This window comes from Onychostruthus taczanowskii, unplaced genomic scaffold (genome assembly GCF_017590055.1).
Source record: "Onychostruthus taczanowskii isolate IOZ18803 unplaced genomic scaffold, ASM1759005v1 scaffold5, whole genome shotgun sequence".
NCBI lineage: Eukaryota > Metazoa > Chordata > Aves > Passeriformes > Passeridae > Onychostruthus > Onychostruthus taczanowskii.
Genome location: NW_024502568.1, coordinates 8,948,875 through 8,968,628, shown reverse-complemented (window position 1 = coordinate 8,968,628; position 19,754 = coordinate 8,948,875). Strand labels below are relative to the sequence as shown.

Genomic DNA, 19,754 nt, shown 5'->3' with positions numbered 1-19,754 from the left:
GCTGGTGGAAACATGCTTTTATTTCTTTAATGTTCACCTCAAGGAAACTTTCTCCAAAGACTCTGCTGGGTTGTAGGAGAATCTCTGAGAGAAAGCTTGGATGATTAGGCAAGTACAACAGGCACTCACAGTTCGCATGCATGAGCAAGACTCCTCAAATCTGTTTCAAGAGGCAGAATCAGGATCTTTCTGACCAAGAAGGACCTTTCTCCTTCTCATGGAATCAGTTTTGGTTTAGACCAGACTTTATTGGTCCCCTCCAGTTCTCCCTGAGCTCAAGTTCTTCCTACAGTCCTCAGACTTAGATTTCTACTTTATCCATTTCAGCTTCCTTCCCTACTGCCTCTGATGAAAAAAGATTGAAATATTGCTTTAAGCTTCCAGTTCAGAAACATTTGCCAGCAATACTCATCCGGAGCATAATTTTATGTAGATGTGCCTGAGCAGGACAGAAAAGGAGAAAAGAAAATGGCGAGAACAAAAGCAATTCTGTCTGCTAAGAAAGGCAAAGCTGCTGCTGCCCCACTGTAACTTCCAGTGCCTGCCTTGTTGAACTCTGCACGAGGCTACATGGCCAATTCACCCTGCAGAAGTTGGAGGGAGGTTTGGAGGAAGTCAGGGAATGAATTCTTGCTGTGGAAGGGTGCCCTCTGTGGAGTTCTTTCCTTTTCAGGAAAAAAAAAAACCCAACACTTTCATCATCCTCACTCATGGCATTTCAGTACTTTTGATTTTTTTTTTTTTTTTTTTTTTTTTTTTTTTTTTTTTTTTGCTGGGCAGGGCTCTTAATTGAAGGAGATTGAAAGGGACATGTATTCCCCAGATAGGGAGAAGCTCCTTAGCTGCCCGCACTTGATTTTTGGATCTTGGAATAAGTTGGACAGCTTTTTATATTGTCAGTGGTTAGAGAACCCATGTTTATATACAGAGTTGAAGAAAACAACAGTTGCTGTCATTGTGCTGTCATTGCTGTTTAAACACTAAATTTGTATGGAGAAAATTTTATCATCTAAGCTTGTCACAGATTGGAGTAAAAAAAATTGTATCTCTCTGGTCAGGTAAAGTGAGAACAAGTGTTATTGCTGTTAATCCTGCAAGTCATTTTTTATCAGTTCAGAGGAAAAATACCAGGTATAAAAGACAAAGATTTTCTAAGGTGTTTCTTTTTTTTTAGCTTGTAATAACACAGAACTCCAGATTAATTTCAAATCTGTTTGCAGCCCATCGGTACTCCTTTCTCGGGGAAAAGGGCACATTTGTTTATTGTTTTGCTCAGCAACAAAACCGAGTGACATTAGCAGCGACTGTGGTTCCTCCAGCCTTGGAAGGAGACCGTTCTGCCAGCAGAGAGCTGCTACTTGTCCCGGGCTGGGCCGGGCTGAGCCGTTCCCTGGCTCTCCGTGCAGGGAATGATGCTCGCAGCGAGAGGGCAACAGCGCTTCAGGAATGGGGACGCTGGATGCGCTGGAGCCCTCGGCAAGGCTGTCCTAGCAACAGCCTGGAATAGAGAATCTCCTTCTTCCTTTAATTGATTTGGGTAAATGGATGGCACCGTTACTTGGGTGTTATTAAAGCATTAATTTACCCGGTTTCCTCACGTTGTGTTCCTTCCTGCCGCCTGAGCATTATTGCAGCGATATCTCTGCATCAGAAACCGCTCCTCGACACAGATGGAAACCTTTGGTGCTGTTCATCCTTCAGCCACCTGTCTCCCAGGTCCTTTAATAGGAACTTTGAGTGGAGCGTCACACTGTCAGTCCTCCCTCTGAGCCCGCTGTCATTAGTACTGACAGCTTCTTCTGTCAGTATTCCCATACCTCACACCTTCATGGGAAGTGTGAGCCTGTTGATACTGGTGCTGGTGGGTTTGGGTAGCCAGAGAGGCACAAAGGTGTCTTGGTACAACTGGGAATCAGGTCTGCTTATTTATTTCACAGATGATGTCAGCAAGGATCTCTCTGGCTTTTTTTATATTCTCTGGCACTTAAATTACAACCCTGCCTGCTGGGGTGAGTTCCTGTGCTAAAACATCAGAGTTCTGCATCAGGAGAAACTGTTCTGACAAAGCCCAGGGAGGCAGAGGACAGACACTGAGTGTGGTTAGATTCTGCTGGCTTTGTTTGCCACCAGCCATCAGTGCAGGTCGTGCAGGTGCCAGCTCTGAAATACACCTACATTTGCACCCTTCGGTTCTGGGCTTGGTTAGCTAACAAATAGTAATTTAGAATGAATTTTTAGTTCATTTTGAGTGCTTGTGGAAAATGCAGATTCGCTATGCAAAATCTACAGTGCATCTCTGCATCTTTAAGGTCCTGGATACCTACTGGGCATGGATTTACTGGAATGGTTCTGGGGATTTTAGGTTCCATATTAACATAAGCTGGTATAGCTCAACTCCAAATACTGCAATGCAATTGTAATCGTACACCTTTGTAGATCCACAGTTCAGACTGTAGCTGAATCCATCCTTCTCTGAGTTAAATCCCATGTCAGGTCTGGGAAACAAGCACAGCTCCCATTTAATACACATCTACAATTGAATCATGGTTAAATATTAGAAAATGGTATTAAGTGAATAAAAAGGTAGTGAGACTTTTCCAGTGCTGTGGCCACAGTTATTTGTTCCCACCAGGGCTTTTGGAAACTGCAGAAAAAAATGTGACTCTCTTCAGAGATAGCTCAATTCCATTCCATTTAATGTCCAAAATCTTTGGAACATGCAAAAACACAAGGAGCATTGTCAGCTTCTGGCATAGCTGACCTTAAGGTGAAGCTGTTAATCTTAAGGAATTTCTATGATTACATGCTAAGTCATATATTGATTTTTAGAAGCTATGAACATGGCAATCACTCATCTGAATTAACTGGTTATTTCTATATCTTAGGGCAGTAGGATTTTAGTAATTTCATGTGAATTAACAGTTCTTCCAAACAGTATGTTTGTCAGGTCTCTTTTCAAATTACAAATTTCCTTAGGGGATTTCTTTTCTTTGATTATTACCTATGGTGAAAATGATGTTAGATAAAGGAATTTATCATGAGCATTGAGTAGAGATACAAAATGTCTGGAATGAATTTGTATCTAATTACAGAAAAGAACTTGCAGTTCTACTTGACTAAGACAAATAGGATTCCAGTTTAAACCAGTAAAAGGGTAAAACCATAATCAATGAGAGCCACAAGACAGGCTGCTTCATACTGATAAAGCAATCCCTGATGGCAAACGCTCCATTCCTTTGTAGGAGATACATTATCTGTGTCACCCGAGTTCTTTTCAGCAGGCACAAAATATCATCAATATATGCAAATTCCAATTCCCACTTCCCAGGCAATGACTTGGGGAGCTGATTGCAGGCTGAGGCTGATGCCTTCCCCATCTCCAGATTTTGCTGTACTGGCTCGTGCTATGGACATCCAATTGATGGTAATGCTTCTTGATTGCTACAAAGCCTGTTGTGCCAAATTGTAGGCAGCAATTTGTTGTCAGCATCAGTGTTCTGCGTGCACCAGCCTGTAGCCAAGGAATTCATTAGATTCCAAGACTGCGGAGGTGAACGGGTGGCTGCGGCATCTGTGGAGGGATATGGAGCAGCAATTCATGTCATTTGCTGGGATGATATTTCTGTAGGGCCTTAATGAGCCAGATGATTTGCAAGCCTGAAAACAACACTGTGAAACTTCTGTGCTTATAACTATTTCTGCTGTGGAAAATCCTTGGATTTCTTTCTCTTGACTTTGAGAAATATGATCCAAGTAATCTGAACTAGTTAAGTCCAGCTTGGCTTGCCCAGATTTGCAGGTAGGAGTAGGAAACAAAATAATAGCTTGAATCTAGACATGTGCATAGTAAGAAAGCCCAGACTGCTGCATCAAATTGGATTGTGAGTACTGATCCCCTCCGAGGCAGATTTCACTGTATTAGTTTGTTTTGTTTTCACCTGATTACAGAACACTGTCTGACTGTACAGTGTTACAGCTTTTTAATTAGAGTCACACATGATAACTTAGGAATACAGTGCTGCAGAGTGTTTACAAATGAATTGCAAAAATACAGGAGTCCCATTTGTATGTAAATATTTGTTTTCTCCAAGCAAATCAGAATGGTGTTATTCTTCATTACAAAGTGTATTCTGCAGCTATAGTGTTCTTATTCCAACAAGGATGATTATAGAAGCACATGGCAGTGGAGAATTGGCTGGCTGATGCTTCCAAAGCAATTAAGCAGCACTGAGTTGGAACCATCTGAGTAAATAGATTGATGAAAATTCAGTCAAAAAAAATGAGGAAAAGACCGTTTAGGTCATCTACTGTATTGCTGTTTCCTAAAGTATGTTCTCAATTACTTGTTGTAGATATCCCAAGCACCACAGCTGCCAAAATGTTCCTTTGGAACAGTTGTGCAGTCCAATATGTGTTTAGTTTTCTCAAGGATAAGCAGCATTAATTTCCTTTTGCTAATGTAATCTTTTTAATTTTGCCATTTTAAGATTGCCTCAAAACACTTTTTTTCTTTATTCAGAAGAAAAATGTTGATGCAGAAGTAAAATGTGGTGACTGAATTATTTTTGATGTCTTGATAACCACTACAAAAACCTTAACGAAGATAAATCAAAATATTGTCTCCTTTTTTTCTTCTTTGTCTTATATCTTAGACCAGTACCAAGCTTCTTAACATTGTTTACTAGTCACTCACTAAATTTTAATTTTAAGGTACTTGAACAAAGTCGTCATTAAGTTAAACACTCTACTTGTTGTTAATATTTTTCTATAAATATCTCTCTTGTTGATGATCTGGTAGGTCTCACCCTGATGGCTGCCTTGTGGCAGCTCTGGGAGGAGCTGGAGCAGGGGCTTCACTAACTCTGATCAGGCTGTTGGGCGTTCATCCATCTCCTGTTTTTCTCTCTGCTTCTTTACATACATGTACAAATATGAGCCCTTAATCACATAATCTAACACTGCCCTACTCCTCTTCTCTTAGAAAATCAGGCTACTTGGTAGCAAGGCATTAAAGTTAATAAGTAAAAAATATGTTGCAGAAAAGTGCCATTTTAAGATCAAGGACTGTGTTGCAACTGGAATATTGGAATGGAGTTGGTGGACTCTGTATAGCAGTTCTGAGAAACAACATCCCATTACTGCCCCATTATGAACTATGGAGAAGGCTTAGTAAAAGGAATAAGAATGATTATCCAACCCAGCAGTCCTCATTACTCAATGGCTGGAAAGTAAACCCACATGTGACTGGAATACTGATTAAAGACGTTTTCTGTTAGCTGGATTTTTTTTTTCCTGCAATAACATTTTTTATAGAGTCTTTGTTTATTTGGAATCAGGAACAATTTTAAATGTTTTTAGTGAAACCAAAGCAAATTTAGTCATAGCTAAGCTCAAATTGTGACAAAAGATTAAAGTTTGACTTGTTTCTAACATGTGATTTTTGGTAGCATTTCCTCTTCTAAACAAAAAGAGAATTGAAGATCACAGAATTCTTTCCCATTACCAAATATGCTGTTAATGTCTTCAGGCAAGAGCTCTCTAAGGGCTGTAAATTTTTCTCTGCATCCTGTGTGATATCGTTTCCAAATGCAATTAGCTTTTTAGCCCTTCAGTTTTCTAAGACATGACTGAGACAGTGGTGATTTAACTTAGCTTAGATTTCTGGGTTTTGGAGTTTTTTTTTGGTGCAGGAAGGGTTGTGGGGATTTTGTGGTTTTTTTTTTTTTTTTGTTTGTTTGTTTGTTTTGGTTTGATTTTGGTTTGTTTTGGTTTTTGGGGTTTTTTTGGGTTTTTTGTTTGTTTAGTTGGTTGGTTTTGGGTTGTTTGGTTTGGTTTGGTTTCATTTTTTTTATTTGAACCTAGATTTTATCCTGAGAGGTACTGTTAGTCTGTGGAGAGAGAACAATTGATGCAATACTCATAAACTACCTGCTCTGGTTCTTCTGTTTTTGTACGGCGATTTATGCAAGGTAACTGCCCCAATTTAAAAAGCTGAAGTGGATTGAAAAATCTGTTCTGTCAGTAAAAATAAAATCAGAAATCCTAGTAAACAGACAGAGGAAAATCAAAGCTTGCATTAACCATAGAGAGCATGAGCTAATAATACCGTGTTTGTTCTTTTGTGGTTTTATGTGATGGTTTATTTTAATGTCACCACAGTGATTATGGATATGAACGCCACAGCAATGGCCAGTGTTTACCAGCATTTTGGTATAACCCATCCTCCTTGTCAAAAGACTGCAGCCTTGGACAGAGTTACCTCAACAGCACTGGGTAAGTGGCTCAGCAGGCTTTACTTAGAGCACCCATATGGATTCAACCCAATGACAACTGCAGATTCCACCCATGGAGATGTGTCAGAGCTGGCTGAACATCTTCTTCACCGCTTTTTTTGGGTTGCACATCTGTCATCTCCATCAGGTATGGCCCAGGCTTTTCTCTGGAAGATGATGCCTTAAAAAAACTTGAGGGGAGACTGTAAGGTCAAATCATTAATGTTTCTGGAAGGCTCCTCTTCAAATCCTGTAAGATCAGGTGAGGCAGAAACACTGGAAGATAAATTTGTGGAGAGAGATGAAAGTGATGTATATGTGAAGTGAAGTAATAGATGGGCAGCCAGCCCAAATGCTGACTGTTCTTTGGTCCTCTTGGAAGTCAATGGAAGATGTGGTTTAAGTTAAGATTCTGGCAGACTTCATATATGATGTGAGTGATTAAAGCAAACAAAGAAACCCAAGCTGTCTTTGGAGGGTTTGTACACTGAAAGATGGACAGAATTTGCTTTTCGCTTCAATTCTTATTGTTCTAGCCTTTGAGAGTTACATTTTTAGAGTTACTTAACTCACAACTAATACAAAGTGGAGCACGTGAGAAAAGTTGTTAAACTTTGCCCAACAGTGTAATAATTTAATACAATGCCATACTGTATGGGTATATGATTTATTTATAACTTTATAGTTGTTTAACTCATATCATTTTATGTTTTGGGCAATTTATGGTACCTTACATGGTATCAGAAAATGGGAATACTGCCAGATGCCATTGAGAACAATATGAGCTACTGGTGTGTTGGGCACATGAGGAATTCTTGGCTGACACAAATACTGAAATACATTCGGGAATCTTTGTTTCCTAGCAATCTCCTTGGTCTAAAGGCACCTTTTGCCAGTGAACCCTGCAGTGCTCCTTGTCAGCACCTGGCAGGGGTTTCCCTGTCCCGTTGCAGGTACCGGAAGGTTGTTTCCAACAACTGCACGGACGGGGTGCGGGAGAGGTACACGGCCAAGCCCCAGCAGTGCCCGGGCAAACCTCCCCAGGGCCTCCGCATCGTCACGGCCGACGGCCGGCTCACGGCCCAGCAGGGCCACAACGTCACCTTCCTGGTGCAGCTGGAGGAGGTAGGCTCTGTGGGACACTCACCCCGGGTCCGTCTGAGTGGGACTCACGCCAGGAGGAGTTTGCAAAGAGGTGAAGCAATATATATACAGGGTGGTATAAAGTCAGTCGCGGCCGGGATGTAGCTGGGTGGAGTTTGCTGCAAAATGTATGGAGATGAAAGAGCTGTCATTGTGGTGCCCAGGGTAATGTCTGGGAGAAGTTGATAGAAACTGGGAATTGGTTTAATTTGGGAATTTCACAGGAGAGCTGAAGAGTGTGAGTTTGAATTCTGATTCCCCCATCCTTAATTATGCTTTTTGCTTCCTGCTGTTTTTTGAAACTGAATTTCCATATTTGTTTTCCACTGGTTTTAAACCAAAGATGACAAATAGTACAGATGCAGCTGCGTCCCCATCACACAACTTGGTACATATTATTTAGGCATTTATGGGTGAAATCTCAAGATGTCCTCAGCAGGATTAAGTCCGAAATTCATTGTTAGTGTGAAGCTGATTCAGGCTCTGATCTGTTTTTATTATATCTGTAACTTAAGTTGGTATTTCATTGTTCTGCTCCCTCCATTCCTGAATCCACAGAAAAAAGTATTTAAATCTTTTCACCTCTTTTTTCTTTTTAGCACTTCTCTATCTGTGTTTGATTGCTGGTGCACAAGCAAGAACATTCACGAAGTAGCAGTTTTCTCTTTTTCCCTAATCTAATTTGATTTCTTTAAACTTCTACCCCTTTTCCTCTCTTACTGGCCAATAAATCCTAAAACAAGTATGCTTTAACACTAAGGGACAATGTACATACCTTCTTAGTGAAGGAATGTACATCCCTTTTTTGTGAGGGACAATGTACATCCCTTTTTAGTTTAGAGTATAATTTAGAGTATTCAAGGAAATTATTTCTGACCCTCTCCATAGTAAATGACATCTCTGAGGAAAGAATTTTTTTTTACATCTCTGTTATTGATGCTTTCCCCAGCAAACTGTTGTCCTGATTTGTAAATGCAATACCATATGATAAATCATATCTAACCCAAAGCAGTTTTTGACCTGAATGTTTATTTTCTCCAAAATATCGTCACTTATTTCAGTACTGACAGTCATACAGCATTGCTACTGTGGTGCTGTAATAACAGTGTGAGCATACATCTGGTTAAATTATAGATTTCTGCATTTAAAAATAGAAAAGGTCCAAAACAAGAGTCAGTCTCCAGGCTTAAAAAAAAAAAAGTTAAAAAGTATACTTTAATCACCTTCCTCTACTGAGCAAAGTTTTAAAACAGACTGGGAGAAGCAGATGGATAATCTGAATAGTCAGTCACAAACTATCAAAGAGTTATGCCAATAGTCAGAGGGAGAGAAAATCACCCACAGTGTGGGAAACACAGGACAAATGTCCTGCTCTTTCCTCTGTGAGTGCTTCAGCTCACATATCGTGTAAGAGAACCCTGAGCACTCTGTCATTCGGGGAGCTGCTGTGCATTGTTCTGTCTCTTTTGTTCATTCTGATCTTTCCTGGCAGCTCTGCTTCAGTGTGCACGAGTCTGGAAGCAGCACCTTCTCCAGTATGAGATGGTGCCTCTCTCATGCTGGGTGTCAAGGAGTACAGAGCAGATGTTTTGATGAGTGAGTGAGTTAGTTCTGAGGAGATCTAAAGGGAGCTCCTCTTCCAGTGTATCTGATAAGGAAGAGGTTAGGAATTGCTCTGAGGGCTGAAGCAGTATTGATCAGCCTCCAGCCTTTCCAATTACTCTCCCTGTTAGATGAATCTTGACCTTCTGCTCCTTGATTTGTCAACTTAAAGAGCAACCAACAAAACCTTTGGGCAAATTTTGCTCAGTCTGACAATGACTTTGTGTGAGTGTTGCAACAAAAAAATATATAACAAACAGGAATATTTGCCCAGTTATGTGCAAGCTATAGGGCAATAAAATGTAGTTGAAGCAGCAAAACCCTGTGTAGACTTAAACCATTTACCAATTTAACTGTTTCAGTGACAGAAAACATCACTCATTAGAAAAGTTAAACAACCCATCAAAAGACCAAGCATCCTTTTATAAAATGGATATTGATATCACAGCATCATTGAGGTTGAAAGGAATCTCTGTAGATTGTTTAATGCAACCCCACTTCTCAAAGGGAAGTAAGTTCCTTTCCCTTGCATTCAAGGCAGAGGTATCACAAGACAAGAATTTGCCAATTTCTATTTAGTTCTGCCCTGCACAGGTGTAAAGCAGAGTACAATTCAGGATGATCAGTATCCAAAAAAAATCTGTGCCACTCCATCTTAACTGAGAGTAAGGCATCAGGAAAATTTAAAAGGGCTGGATATGTCACCTTGCACATCTTTTCCTACAACAGTGGAAAAAGTGTGTCCTATTGAGCCCTTTCCCCCCGGAGTGGTGGGCAGTATTTTAGAGTGCTACACCCTGGTGGGGACTCTTCCTTTAGTGTGAGTGACGGCTGATATCTTTAAGGATGTGAAAAGGCAAGGGCCTTTCCTTTTGCATCTTAACATTTCCTGTATCCCTCTGAGACAGTTTGTTTGAAGCCTTCAAATCTGCAGAGCTGTTTCATACACTGCAGCCTCCCAGCTCACTTTTTTCATGCCCATGTTCCACTTGATCTGCAGGAAAGGAAAGAAAAAAAAAAAAAAAAAGAGAAGCTGGTGAGCCAAGATACAAGATGTACTCCTGTTATCTTTCTAGGGCTTTCTGCTCCATCTAGGAATCCACCTGGGTTTGAAAAGAGGAACAAACTACAGAAGCAGGTTCACTGGAGGCCCTGAAAATTCACTGTGTCTCTGTAGTGGAGCAGATTGCTAAGAGGGCAGGGAGAGACAAATGGCAGCAGTAAAAAGCTGATGTTTTCACTCAGGTGTGGGATTCAGGGGCAGGAACCAAAGCACAGTGGTTCCTTGTAGAGCGTGGTTGTGCCTGTAGTGATGCTGAGAGCCACGACTGTGCGTTCTGACAAAAACACAATGTGAGCAAAAGATGCCTCAAGAGAAGCAAAGACAAGGCATTCAGAAGTGTTCTGCTATTGAAGAAGACACAAAAGAAAATCATCACTGAAGTCTGTGCAAGAGGAGGGAGGGCAGGAACCAAACCCAGGAACACACTGAGTATTGCTGATTTTTGAGAGCTGGGATTCTGGCCCACTTTCTCTAACTCTGACTCACATGACATTTTCCTGTGAAGCATTTATATCTGGCAGCATATAAATAACATTAAAAGCAAACCCAACCAACAGGTCATATTTAAATAATCTGAAGATGATTTAAGGAATTCTTTCAAAAGTGATCTAAGCCACCTGTCACCTTTTAGAATTTCTGTATGACTTCCTCTAAAGCGCTTGCAAGGTCACCTTGCACTTATTATTTATGGTCCCATTATTGGAAAGGTTTGGCAAGTTATTTGTCCAATTAATCTGGGTGTAATCGTCATGGGTTTTTTAGTGGGTGACAATAGCCAGGAATCATCAATATTGCCTTAATAACTATCATGTGTTGCATTTTATGAAGTATTTTGGAAGTGTTTAAGAAGCCAGACATCATACTTAAGCTGGGAATTTTGCTCTTAAATTTCCATGAGATAAGCAGAATACCAATAGCATTTTTGTCATTGCGTGACAGCACATAACACAATTATCTATGCTTAAATGCAAATTTTTCATTACCTAATGAAAGTTTAAAGGTAAATCCTTTGCCCTGGCTGGGCTGGCTGGTACCTCTCACACTGCAGCATTCAACAAGAGTTGTTTCTCAGCCTGAAAACCTGAATTCTTGCTTTATTTTTGGGTAGCAACAAAAGAAATCCAAAATGTGAAGTTACAAAGGCACTTTTCCTACTTAAGTTATTCAGCCCAACGTCCTTGACGTGTTTTGCTTCTCTGTTGTAGAAAACAGAGGGGTTTTTTTTAAAGTTGCTGTTTCTGTGTGCCTTCCTGATCACATGGTCACGTAGGTCTCTTGCCTGTCACAACCACAATTGTTATTTGTGTGTTGGAGTTATTGGTATGAACATCAGACACTTGTGCTGCTGTACTGCTTCAGCAGAGACTCTGAAAGCTGCAGCCTCCAGAGCAATGCTGTTCAGCACAATGGCTTTCAAACTTGTTTCATCCCATTGCTCACACATCTTTGCTGAGGAAATGGATGGTAAAGACATTCAGGGCAGGAAGGTTCAGGGCTTTGACTGTTTCATTACAGATAATTCACAGAGAAACTGCCTCATCTAATTTATTTTTTATCTTGATAAAATGACAGCCAAAAATCTTTGACATTCCAGGTCTGCCTCCGTTCTCACTTGGCAAAGTCACTCCACTGGGAGTAGATTTTGGCTTGCTTTTAACTGCTTGCTGCTGCTGTGTGATGTTTGGATTAGACTAATGTGTGGGGAAAGCTAATTTGTTCCTACACTTCAGGCCACAGGCTACAATTCAGGCAATCTGAACTCATTCCTGAACCGCTCTCTGAGCTCCTTCTGCATGACCTTGAGTAAGAAACTTAAACTTTCTGATGTTTTATTCCCTTCTGCCTCATACCCCCCATGCCTTGCATTTGTGTAGTGATTGCTCATAAATCCAGAGGACTCTTGTCTTACCATGTGAACATACAAATGAAGCCCTGAATTTCCTAAAGACTGCCGTGGCTCTCTGTAATGACAGTGTTGATACATGGCTGTACAAGGTACACTGTGTCTTGGGTACATTTAATGAGCTTGGGGATCCTGCTGCGGGCACAGTGCCATTAACATTTCCCACCTCAGCACTATTGTTTGGTGCAATTCAGTATTCAACTCAGCTGAAGTTTCTAGATGAGCTTAGCATTAGGATTGTTTGATTGCTGATGTACTCAAATTAAAGATGCAAAGCTAGTAGTAATTAAAAGCATAGTCTGTATTTTTTTTTTTTTACGGTATCCCACTGTGTTCCCTCTTTTGATATCACCAGTTTGTTAGCAATGATTACAGAAATATGAAACCTTCATCCTAACTTTCAATACACATGCTGAATCATGTCTGTTTATCTTTCTAGCAGCACTACACTTCTCTAATAACACACAAATAACACAGTATGTACCCTTCCCTGTACCACTGTCATCTGAATTATAATTGCATTTCTGATGAGGACAAGCTGGTTGGGAGAAATCAGAGCCTTTCATGCATTTTTAAGTTCATTGTTGAAATTCCATGAAAATGTATGAAAGTGGACCTTGCCTTCCTAATGACACACAGCACTACAGTCTTGTAATGCACTTCCAGTCACACAAATTGAATTATTCTGCATAATCCTGAGAGGCTGTTATTGAATCCTGTGGGGCACAGAAGATCTAGTACTGTAAAAAGAGCTCATAGCTGAGTTGAGCTGGCACAACTTGCAGTCAGGATGAATGATGTGATCAGTACAATTCACTATTTGGTGTTGAAAAAGAAGTACATGTGAGAAGTATCAAGCTATTTGCCCTGCTAAAAGGCACCTTTCTATTCAGTTTCTGATTTGAAAAATTAAGGCCGTCTCTCTGAAAGCAGGGATTTGCACAGGAAAGCATGCTTTTAAGTTCTTGCTGAAATTGGATCTGAGTGTCTGGTAAAAATTAAGAATATGCTTTAAACAGATGTAGATTAAAGGTATGTCATGTGTAGATTCAGTTCCATTAAAATATCTTTGATGAATGATTTCTTTTGGTGACAGGAAAATACCAAAGAGGGAAAGGGGTTAATCTAAAGAAAGCACAATGAATTAATCCATGAAAACTCTCCAACAGCAGCCGTGTCTTTTTCTTGCAAAGGATAATTAAATCTATTGTCAACATCTCTGAGGAAGACACAGAAGTTGGTGCATAATTAAAGACTGAAAAATGAAATCTGAAACATGGGAAGCAAAATTATAAATCTTGAGCCGTGTTTGTTCCATTTTTTAATACTTCCATTTAGATACAAATACTCAAAGTCAATAAGGAAAATGCATTATTACAACTTTCAGGGCAAGATTCCAGTGGTATTTTTGAGAGAGAGAATCTTGCTAGGTGGGTCTCACATCTCACATCCACCAAAATACTGAGAGCTGCATAAAAGTAATCAAAATAGAAAAATATTGTTGCAAACTCTATGGGGTGTTTTTTTATATACCCTGAGGCAGGAAGCTTCCCAGTTTTTTGGTAACATCCAGGGCTTGTGTGCACTCAAGGCTCCTTTGGTCAAGATGCAGGAAAAAGGTGCACTTGGCTTAGGAGGCAGGACCAGGAAGCAGGGAGAGAGGAATATTTTGTATATGCCTGAAAAAAACCTGGACATTTATTGAGAAAATGCCTTAGAAAACAGTAAATTTCTGATTTACATTTTAGTAACTAATGTTTTCTAGGTAGGTAAGGGGTTTAATATGGGGCCTTGGCAAACTTCTTTTTAGTTATGAGGGCTTCTTTTCAGGCTAAAAGTTCTTAAGGCTCAGCATATGTTTAAGCCTTTAGCTGCACAAAAGCCCTTATCAAGATTGCGGAGAAAGGGGTCAATCTAAAGAAGACACAATTAATTAATCCATGAAAACACTCTAGCAGCAGCAGTGTCTGTCTCCTGCAAGTAATGCAGGGAGTTTTGCATCTGCCAAATTTGGGCTAAAAGCTTCAGAAAAATCCTGTTGTGGAGTATTGAGCCTGACAAAATAAAAAAAAGAGAAGCTGGAGAAAGCAGCAGGAGGGGGTTTTGCAAGATGTATGGATAGACATCAAATTGTTGCAGTACAAAACTTCTCTTGGTAAAATAACCTCTTGCAAGTTGCTCTGGAGAGATGCTGGAGACAAGAGACAGTGACAGTTGGGTTGGTTTAAATCAGTGTGGGCTGTGTGGGAAATGTTTGGATTTTGGCTCATCTGCTTTCTCTTCCTGTCTTAGTCTGTCCGTGCTCTTACCTGGCACAGATAAAATATTAGAACAAGTCGAAATACAGTCTCTTTGTTTTCCTGACTTCTCTCTCCCACTTCCTAAGCTAGAATTTTTAATGTCTGGTATCCAAAATGTGGCGTTTTCAGAGGAGTGTTGCAGCCTGGATCTTACTGAGTGGAAAATGTGTTTCCAGTTCAAAAGGTTTTAAAACAGGAAAGGCCAAGACAAATAAAAAAGAATGGGGGAACAGCAGCTGAATCTTTTCTCTAATTGGATTTTCAACTGTTTCTGTCAGCATCTTCTCTACCTAGGAATTGAAATCTAAATCTTGTATGCCTTAGAAATGGCTCCTTTCCCTGGATACACCTGTAGACAGCATGAGTTTCACGGCTGTGGACAAAATGAAGACAAGAGGATGAAAAGGTTCACTAGAACACAAATGTTGACAGTTGCAGAAATGAGGCTATTCTGTCACCCTTTTCATCTTCTGCTGCTACCTCAGATATGTGGAGGAATATTCCACAACCTGAAACAAACTTCAACTGCATGGCCTTGAATATCCTCAGAGCTGGTAAATCCAGCAGGGTCACTATGGTGGCACAGTTTAACCATGTGAAAAGCTTTTGTCTCAGCAGCATGGCTTTACTGTTCAAAGACATCATCTCCTTCTGAGTAGGAACAGACAACTAAAACCCTAATAATGATGGACCTGGAGGCATTGGGAGATCATCAGAGGGTACTTCAGAGACTTCTGTATTTGACCTGAGTCCTGCACTGGACTTGAGATAAGAACAGTCCCCCTCTGAAAGATGTTCAGAGGTCGTGTGTGTTCACTTCTGGCTGTGGAAGCAAATCCCATTTGGTGACTTCTGTTGGCTCAGTCAAACAGACACGAGTGCCCAAAGCATCATGTTTGAATCTGCACATCTTTCTAATATCTCAGCTCAACAAAGGACAGAACTCTGTTCTCAAGACCATTTCCCCTGCCACACATTCAGTTTGGGATTCTCCATAACAGAGCAACACAGTTATTTTTGTCTCATCTATTTGAAAGCAACAGAGCTTCCAGCAGGGTGCCAGGGCAGTGTAAAAACAAGTTTAGTCTATTAAAAGAGAGCATCTGGGAAAATTTGTTGCTCTTGCCACCATCAGGTATAGCTCTGCTCTTTTTGCTTTCCATTCAGGCAAGCCTCCACTATTTCTGCCTTCACAAGTTATAAAAAGACTGAGAGAACATGAGGAATATAAAAGTTCTGTTACAATTTCCTCTTATAGTCACATACATTCACATCTCTTTCTGATGTGGACACTTGCCTGATGCTATCCATTCACATGGGTTCCTTTCATTCCAGAAGGGAAATTGGGCATCCAGAGGACTGTATCTCTCTCAAAGGAAAAAAGGGAGAAAAAGGAAGAAAGAAAAGGAAAAGGAAACAAACCCAAAGTAAATGAAATGTCCTTTCATCCAATTTTTTGATAGGTTATTAATGATCAGCTATTCATTTTCCATCATTCCAGAGAGTGGCCACTGCTTCAGTGCACCAGGCTGGGGAGGTGCTCCACAGCAGTAGCCAGCAATGTGAACATAGCCAGCACGAGCACCATGCAGAGCCAGAGGGGGGTTTCCTAGGGGGCGAGGATGTTCAAAGGTAAGGCAAGATGCTGCATCTCACACGAAAGGGAGGGATCTTTAGCAGCCATGGTTGTTTGACAGGTCAGTGCAGGCTGTTCCTCTGGTACATCAGGCCTTGTTGCTATTTTCCGGTTGGTCTCGCTCACCCCGCTGATCCCGTCTCTCAAAAGCAAACAGAGTCTGTTTTGATCCTTTCTCTTCCACCACAGGGAGACCTCCAGAGATCCCTCATCCAGGTGGATTTTGGGGACGGCATCGCTGTGTCATATGCCAACCTCAGCTCAACAGAAGATGGGATCAAGCACATCTACCAGAACGTGGGCATATTCCGAGTGACCGCGCTGGTGGAAAACAGCCTGGGCTCTGACAGCGCTGTTCTCTACCTGCATGTAATGTGTATGTATCTTCATACCCCTTGTTAGCTGCTGGGTTTCTTTTAGAATTATTACTTGGAGCTGGAGGTGACATTTGGAATTTGGCAGCTGGGTCCAGAGTGGTGGGAAATGGTGAGTGCTCACCTGCCCTCCAGACAGACTGTTGATTCCAGACTGAGAGGAAACATAGATTCACTAAGGTTGGAAAAGACCTCTAAGATTATTGAGTTTAATCAATAACTTTTGCTTTTTAAATAATATTCTACCTCTAGTTTTGGATAGTCTAATTTGGGACACCTCAAAGGACTGTCCAGCCCTTTCTGAAATGCACTTTCAGTATCGAGCTTACACTTGCAGAACAACAAAGACACCCAGAGATTTTTAATGACTTTTAAAAGCTTTGAATTTTACTTTGAGCATGTCTTGCCCTCTAATGAAACACACCCACCTCTGGGATGGAAACCAGTGCTTTTCAGTATTTCTGTTGTCATAGGAACCAAAATCTTTGTATTAAATAGTACTGACAAAAAAAAAAATTGTCCTCACATTGCTTTTCTGCTATTCTTTTTAACATTTTCATACTTCATATGTGTCTGATTTACAACTGAAATGTATCACAAGTTCTTGGATAAAACCAACATTTTATCCTTTCATATTTATTCTAGCACATGGTTATGAACCTAAAGGGTCAGTCTATTTATCAAAATTTTGTAACATTCCTAACGGATTTTGCTTGGGGCTATAATTTTCTTTATACCATGGGGTTTTTTGTTTGTTATTTATGTCTTCACTGTGTGCCTCTGTGCCAGATTAACTGAGAAAAAAAGGAAATTCCAAAACTTGAAGTTATGTTTGCAGAAATATTGTTTATCATCTGCCAAACAAACTCCACATATTGTGTAGATGATTTGGCACATTCCCACACTTTACCTCTAGTGTTGGGGTTTGTTCACACAGCATGAAAGCAGCTCCTTTTTCAGGTTAGGAGAGCAGCTCTTTAATGGAGAACCATTGTGTCAACAGATTGGAGCAGTGGGAGGCAGGAGTGTGGGAGATGGGATTTTTATGGAGGACAAGAAGGAACAGGAGCAAATATTCACCTGAATGTCCCCCTTCAAAAACACCTTTGGTTGGCAGGTGTCCAGCCTTCACTCACTCATAGTTTCTTTCTGGTCTACAGCTGCTCTAATAATTTTCTTGAAGGCTTATGAACCATTTGGATTGTTTAAGCTGTACAAGAAATAAACAATATTCAGATTTGTTTGTGTGACTTAGCAGCTGACAGTGTATGTTTCTGTGTTTTGCATAGGTAATACCAGCAGAGGACTTAAACACTGAGTGATCATTGCAGCCAGGGCCAGATTATGTGTGCCAGACTCCCTGGAGAAGTGACAGCTCTAAGGGATATTCTCACCTTTCTCTACATGACAAGAATTAGGGACTGCAGAACAGGTTACAAATGAGCATGGTGCCACTCAGACTAGCAAGAGACTTGCTGAGGACAGGGATATGCAGTAGATCCAGCCCCCTCCAGAGTATAACACCCTGATACACAAAAGCTTCTAAATCCTGTTTGAAAGCTTGCATTGCCACTCTGCTGAGTATTCTGCTTTGGGGTGTTTGAGCTTGGCCTTTGGGGAGTTTTGCAAAAATATCTGTCCTTAAAATAGACACATGTACTGTATTGTAAGATCCACAGACAAGCAATGTGCAGCCTGAACATGCAGAGTTTATGGAACAGCTACAAACTGGGTGATCCCTGGTTATAGGGTAAATACATGAGTGTGTGCAGCCAGGTCTGGGCCTTCCAGCACCTTCCTTACCTGTGGCCAGCCCTCTTCCTGCAGGAAAAAACTGCAGGCACTGAACCTTAGTGCTTGTGGTCTCAAAGATAAAAGTAAAGCCTTCATCCCATGCTCTCCTCATCCTGCTGCAGTCTGTGCACAGAAGCAGTGTCTTTCCTGCAGGTGCTCCAGGGATCCAGAAATGCAGGTTACTGTGAGACAGGAGCATTTTGAGTTGGATGGACAATATAAACTGTGGTATGTAAACTGCTCAAACCAACAGCCTGTCTCTTAGCTGTCCTGAATCATCAAAATTTTCTCCTGAAAAGTTAGTTTTGGATTTGTTTGGATGCTTCAGAATAACATAACCTGTGCAAGTGAGCCTTTTGAGAAGCTTCTCCTTTTCAGTTTTCTGGAGCTTGTACAGTACTTTTTCCCTGGGACAGGTGAAGGCCATAGCCTCCATAGCCCTGCATGAAACTCAGAAGTTAATGCTCTTGGATCCTCTTCAAGCTTACCTGGGAGAAAGCAGTCTCCTACCAGGAGAGCCTATCCAGAGTGAGCTATCCCCATCTGCTGGCCAGATACTGGCTCAGCTTTTCAGCCTCCTTGCCCCAGCTGTGCTGGGAAATGCTCAGGCAGAGTTGGGTTGCTTGAGCCATTCTTTCATATCCCTTCCTAGCCATTGTTTGGGGAAGGTCCAAGGAGATGCTGGGCGCTCTGTGCCATGCAGGATCCTTTGAGATCTGTTCAGAGCAGCAGTGCAGTAATGTTGGAGAGTATCAGACTTTTCATGGGCCCCATCATTACAGTTGTCACTGCATTTAGCTGGGGAAGTTGCCATTTTTCAGGTCTTAGGGGCTTGCTGAAAGCAGGAACAGCGTGGTGATGGAAATGGATCTGAGCAGGAGGATGTCATTAAAATCACAAGGGTGCAATTGTGGCATCTCATGAATTTCCAAGAGTGTTGACTGCTGCTTATAAAATGCAAAACAAGCCATGGTCTCAAGTATAGCAGGCTTTGGTTAATCTGATCATGGATAACTCTTAATTGGGCTGCTTCAGCTTAGGCAGTGGCTGTGTCTACAGCCCAGGGAAAGATGCATTTCAGTAATAAATCAGGAACGCTGGTCCTTATTCTGGCATTGTTTATACAGTCTGATTTGGGAGAGTTTTTTCCCTCACTCTGCCTATTGTGTTATACAGGATGCTTTCTCCAGAGTATGGTGTTCATTTAGGCTGAAAAGCAAGGTCTAAGTGGTGATTCTTGCATGGGGTATATCCTGAAAGTTCCTCCCTGGAAATACATCTAGCAATGCATCTCTGCATGGCTGTGGTTCTCATCACTGGGGAGCTCACAGACAGAGGATGTGTAGATGTGGCCTTTATTTGTTTAAAGAACCCATGTCCTCATGTGACCTGAAGTTTCTTTATTTTTCTTTCCTTGTCACTCAGGTCAATTGCTTTGTTCTCTTAGTGAACAGTCAGAACACATTTTAAAAATAATCTATAGAACAAGATTTAACAACAAAGGCCCATCTGTTTCCAGAAGATGGGAAATGTGTAACCCTGGGCATAATGTCACTTGTCGAATGAATTATGTTCTGTTTATACTGAAGAAATAAAAGAGTTTATTGATGAAAAGGAGAGAGTATAAGGTAACAATAAAATGCAGGCACTCAGTGAATAGCTGCCTT

The 19,754-nt window shown here is 41.0% G+C and overlaps 1 protein-coding gene across 1 annotated transcript in view; it reads left to right on the top strand.

The window, feature by feature from the left end:
• The window catches only part of LOC121341910 (VPS10 domain-containing receptor SorCS1-like), a 256,711-nt gene that overhangs the window by 214,290 nt on the left and 22,667 nt on the right, over nt 1-19,754 (top strand). The window contains exons 17-19 of the mRNA XM_041415866.1: nt 6,160-6,273; nt 7,226-7,397; nt 16,109-16,295. Of these exons, the coding sequence (XP_041271800.1) occupies nt 6,160-6,273; nt 7,226-7,397; nt 16,109-16,295 (473 nt within the window). The remainder of the gene's footprint in view (nt 1-6,159; nt 6,274-7,225; nt 7,398-16,108; nt 16,296-19,754) is intronic.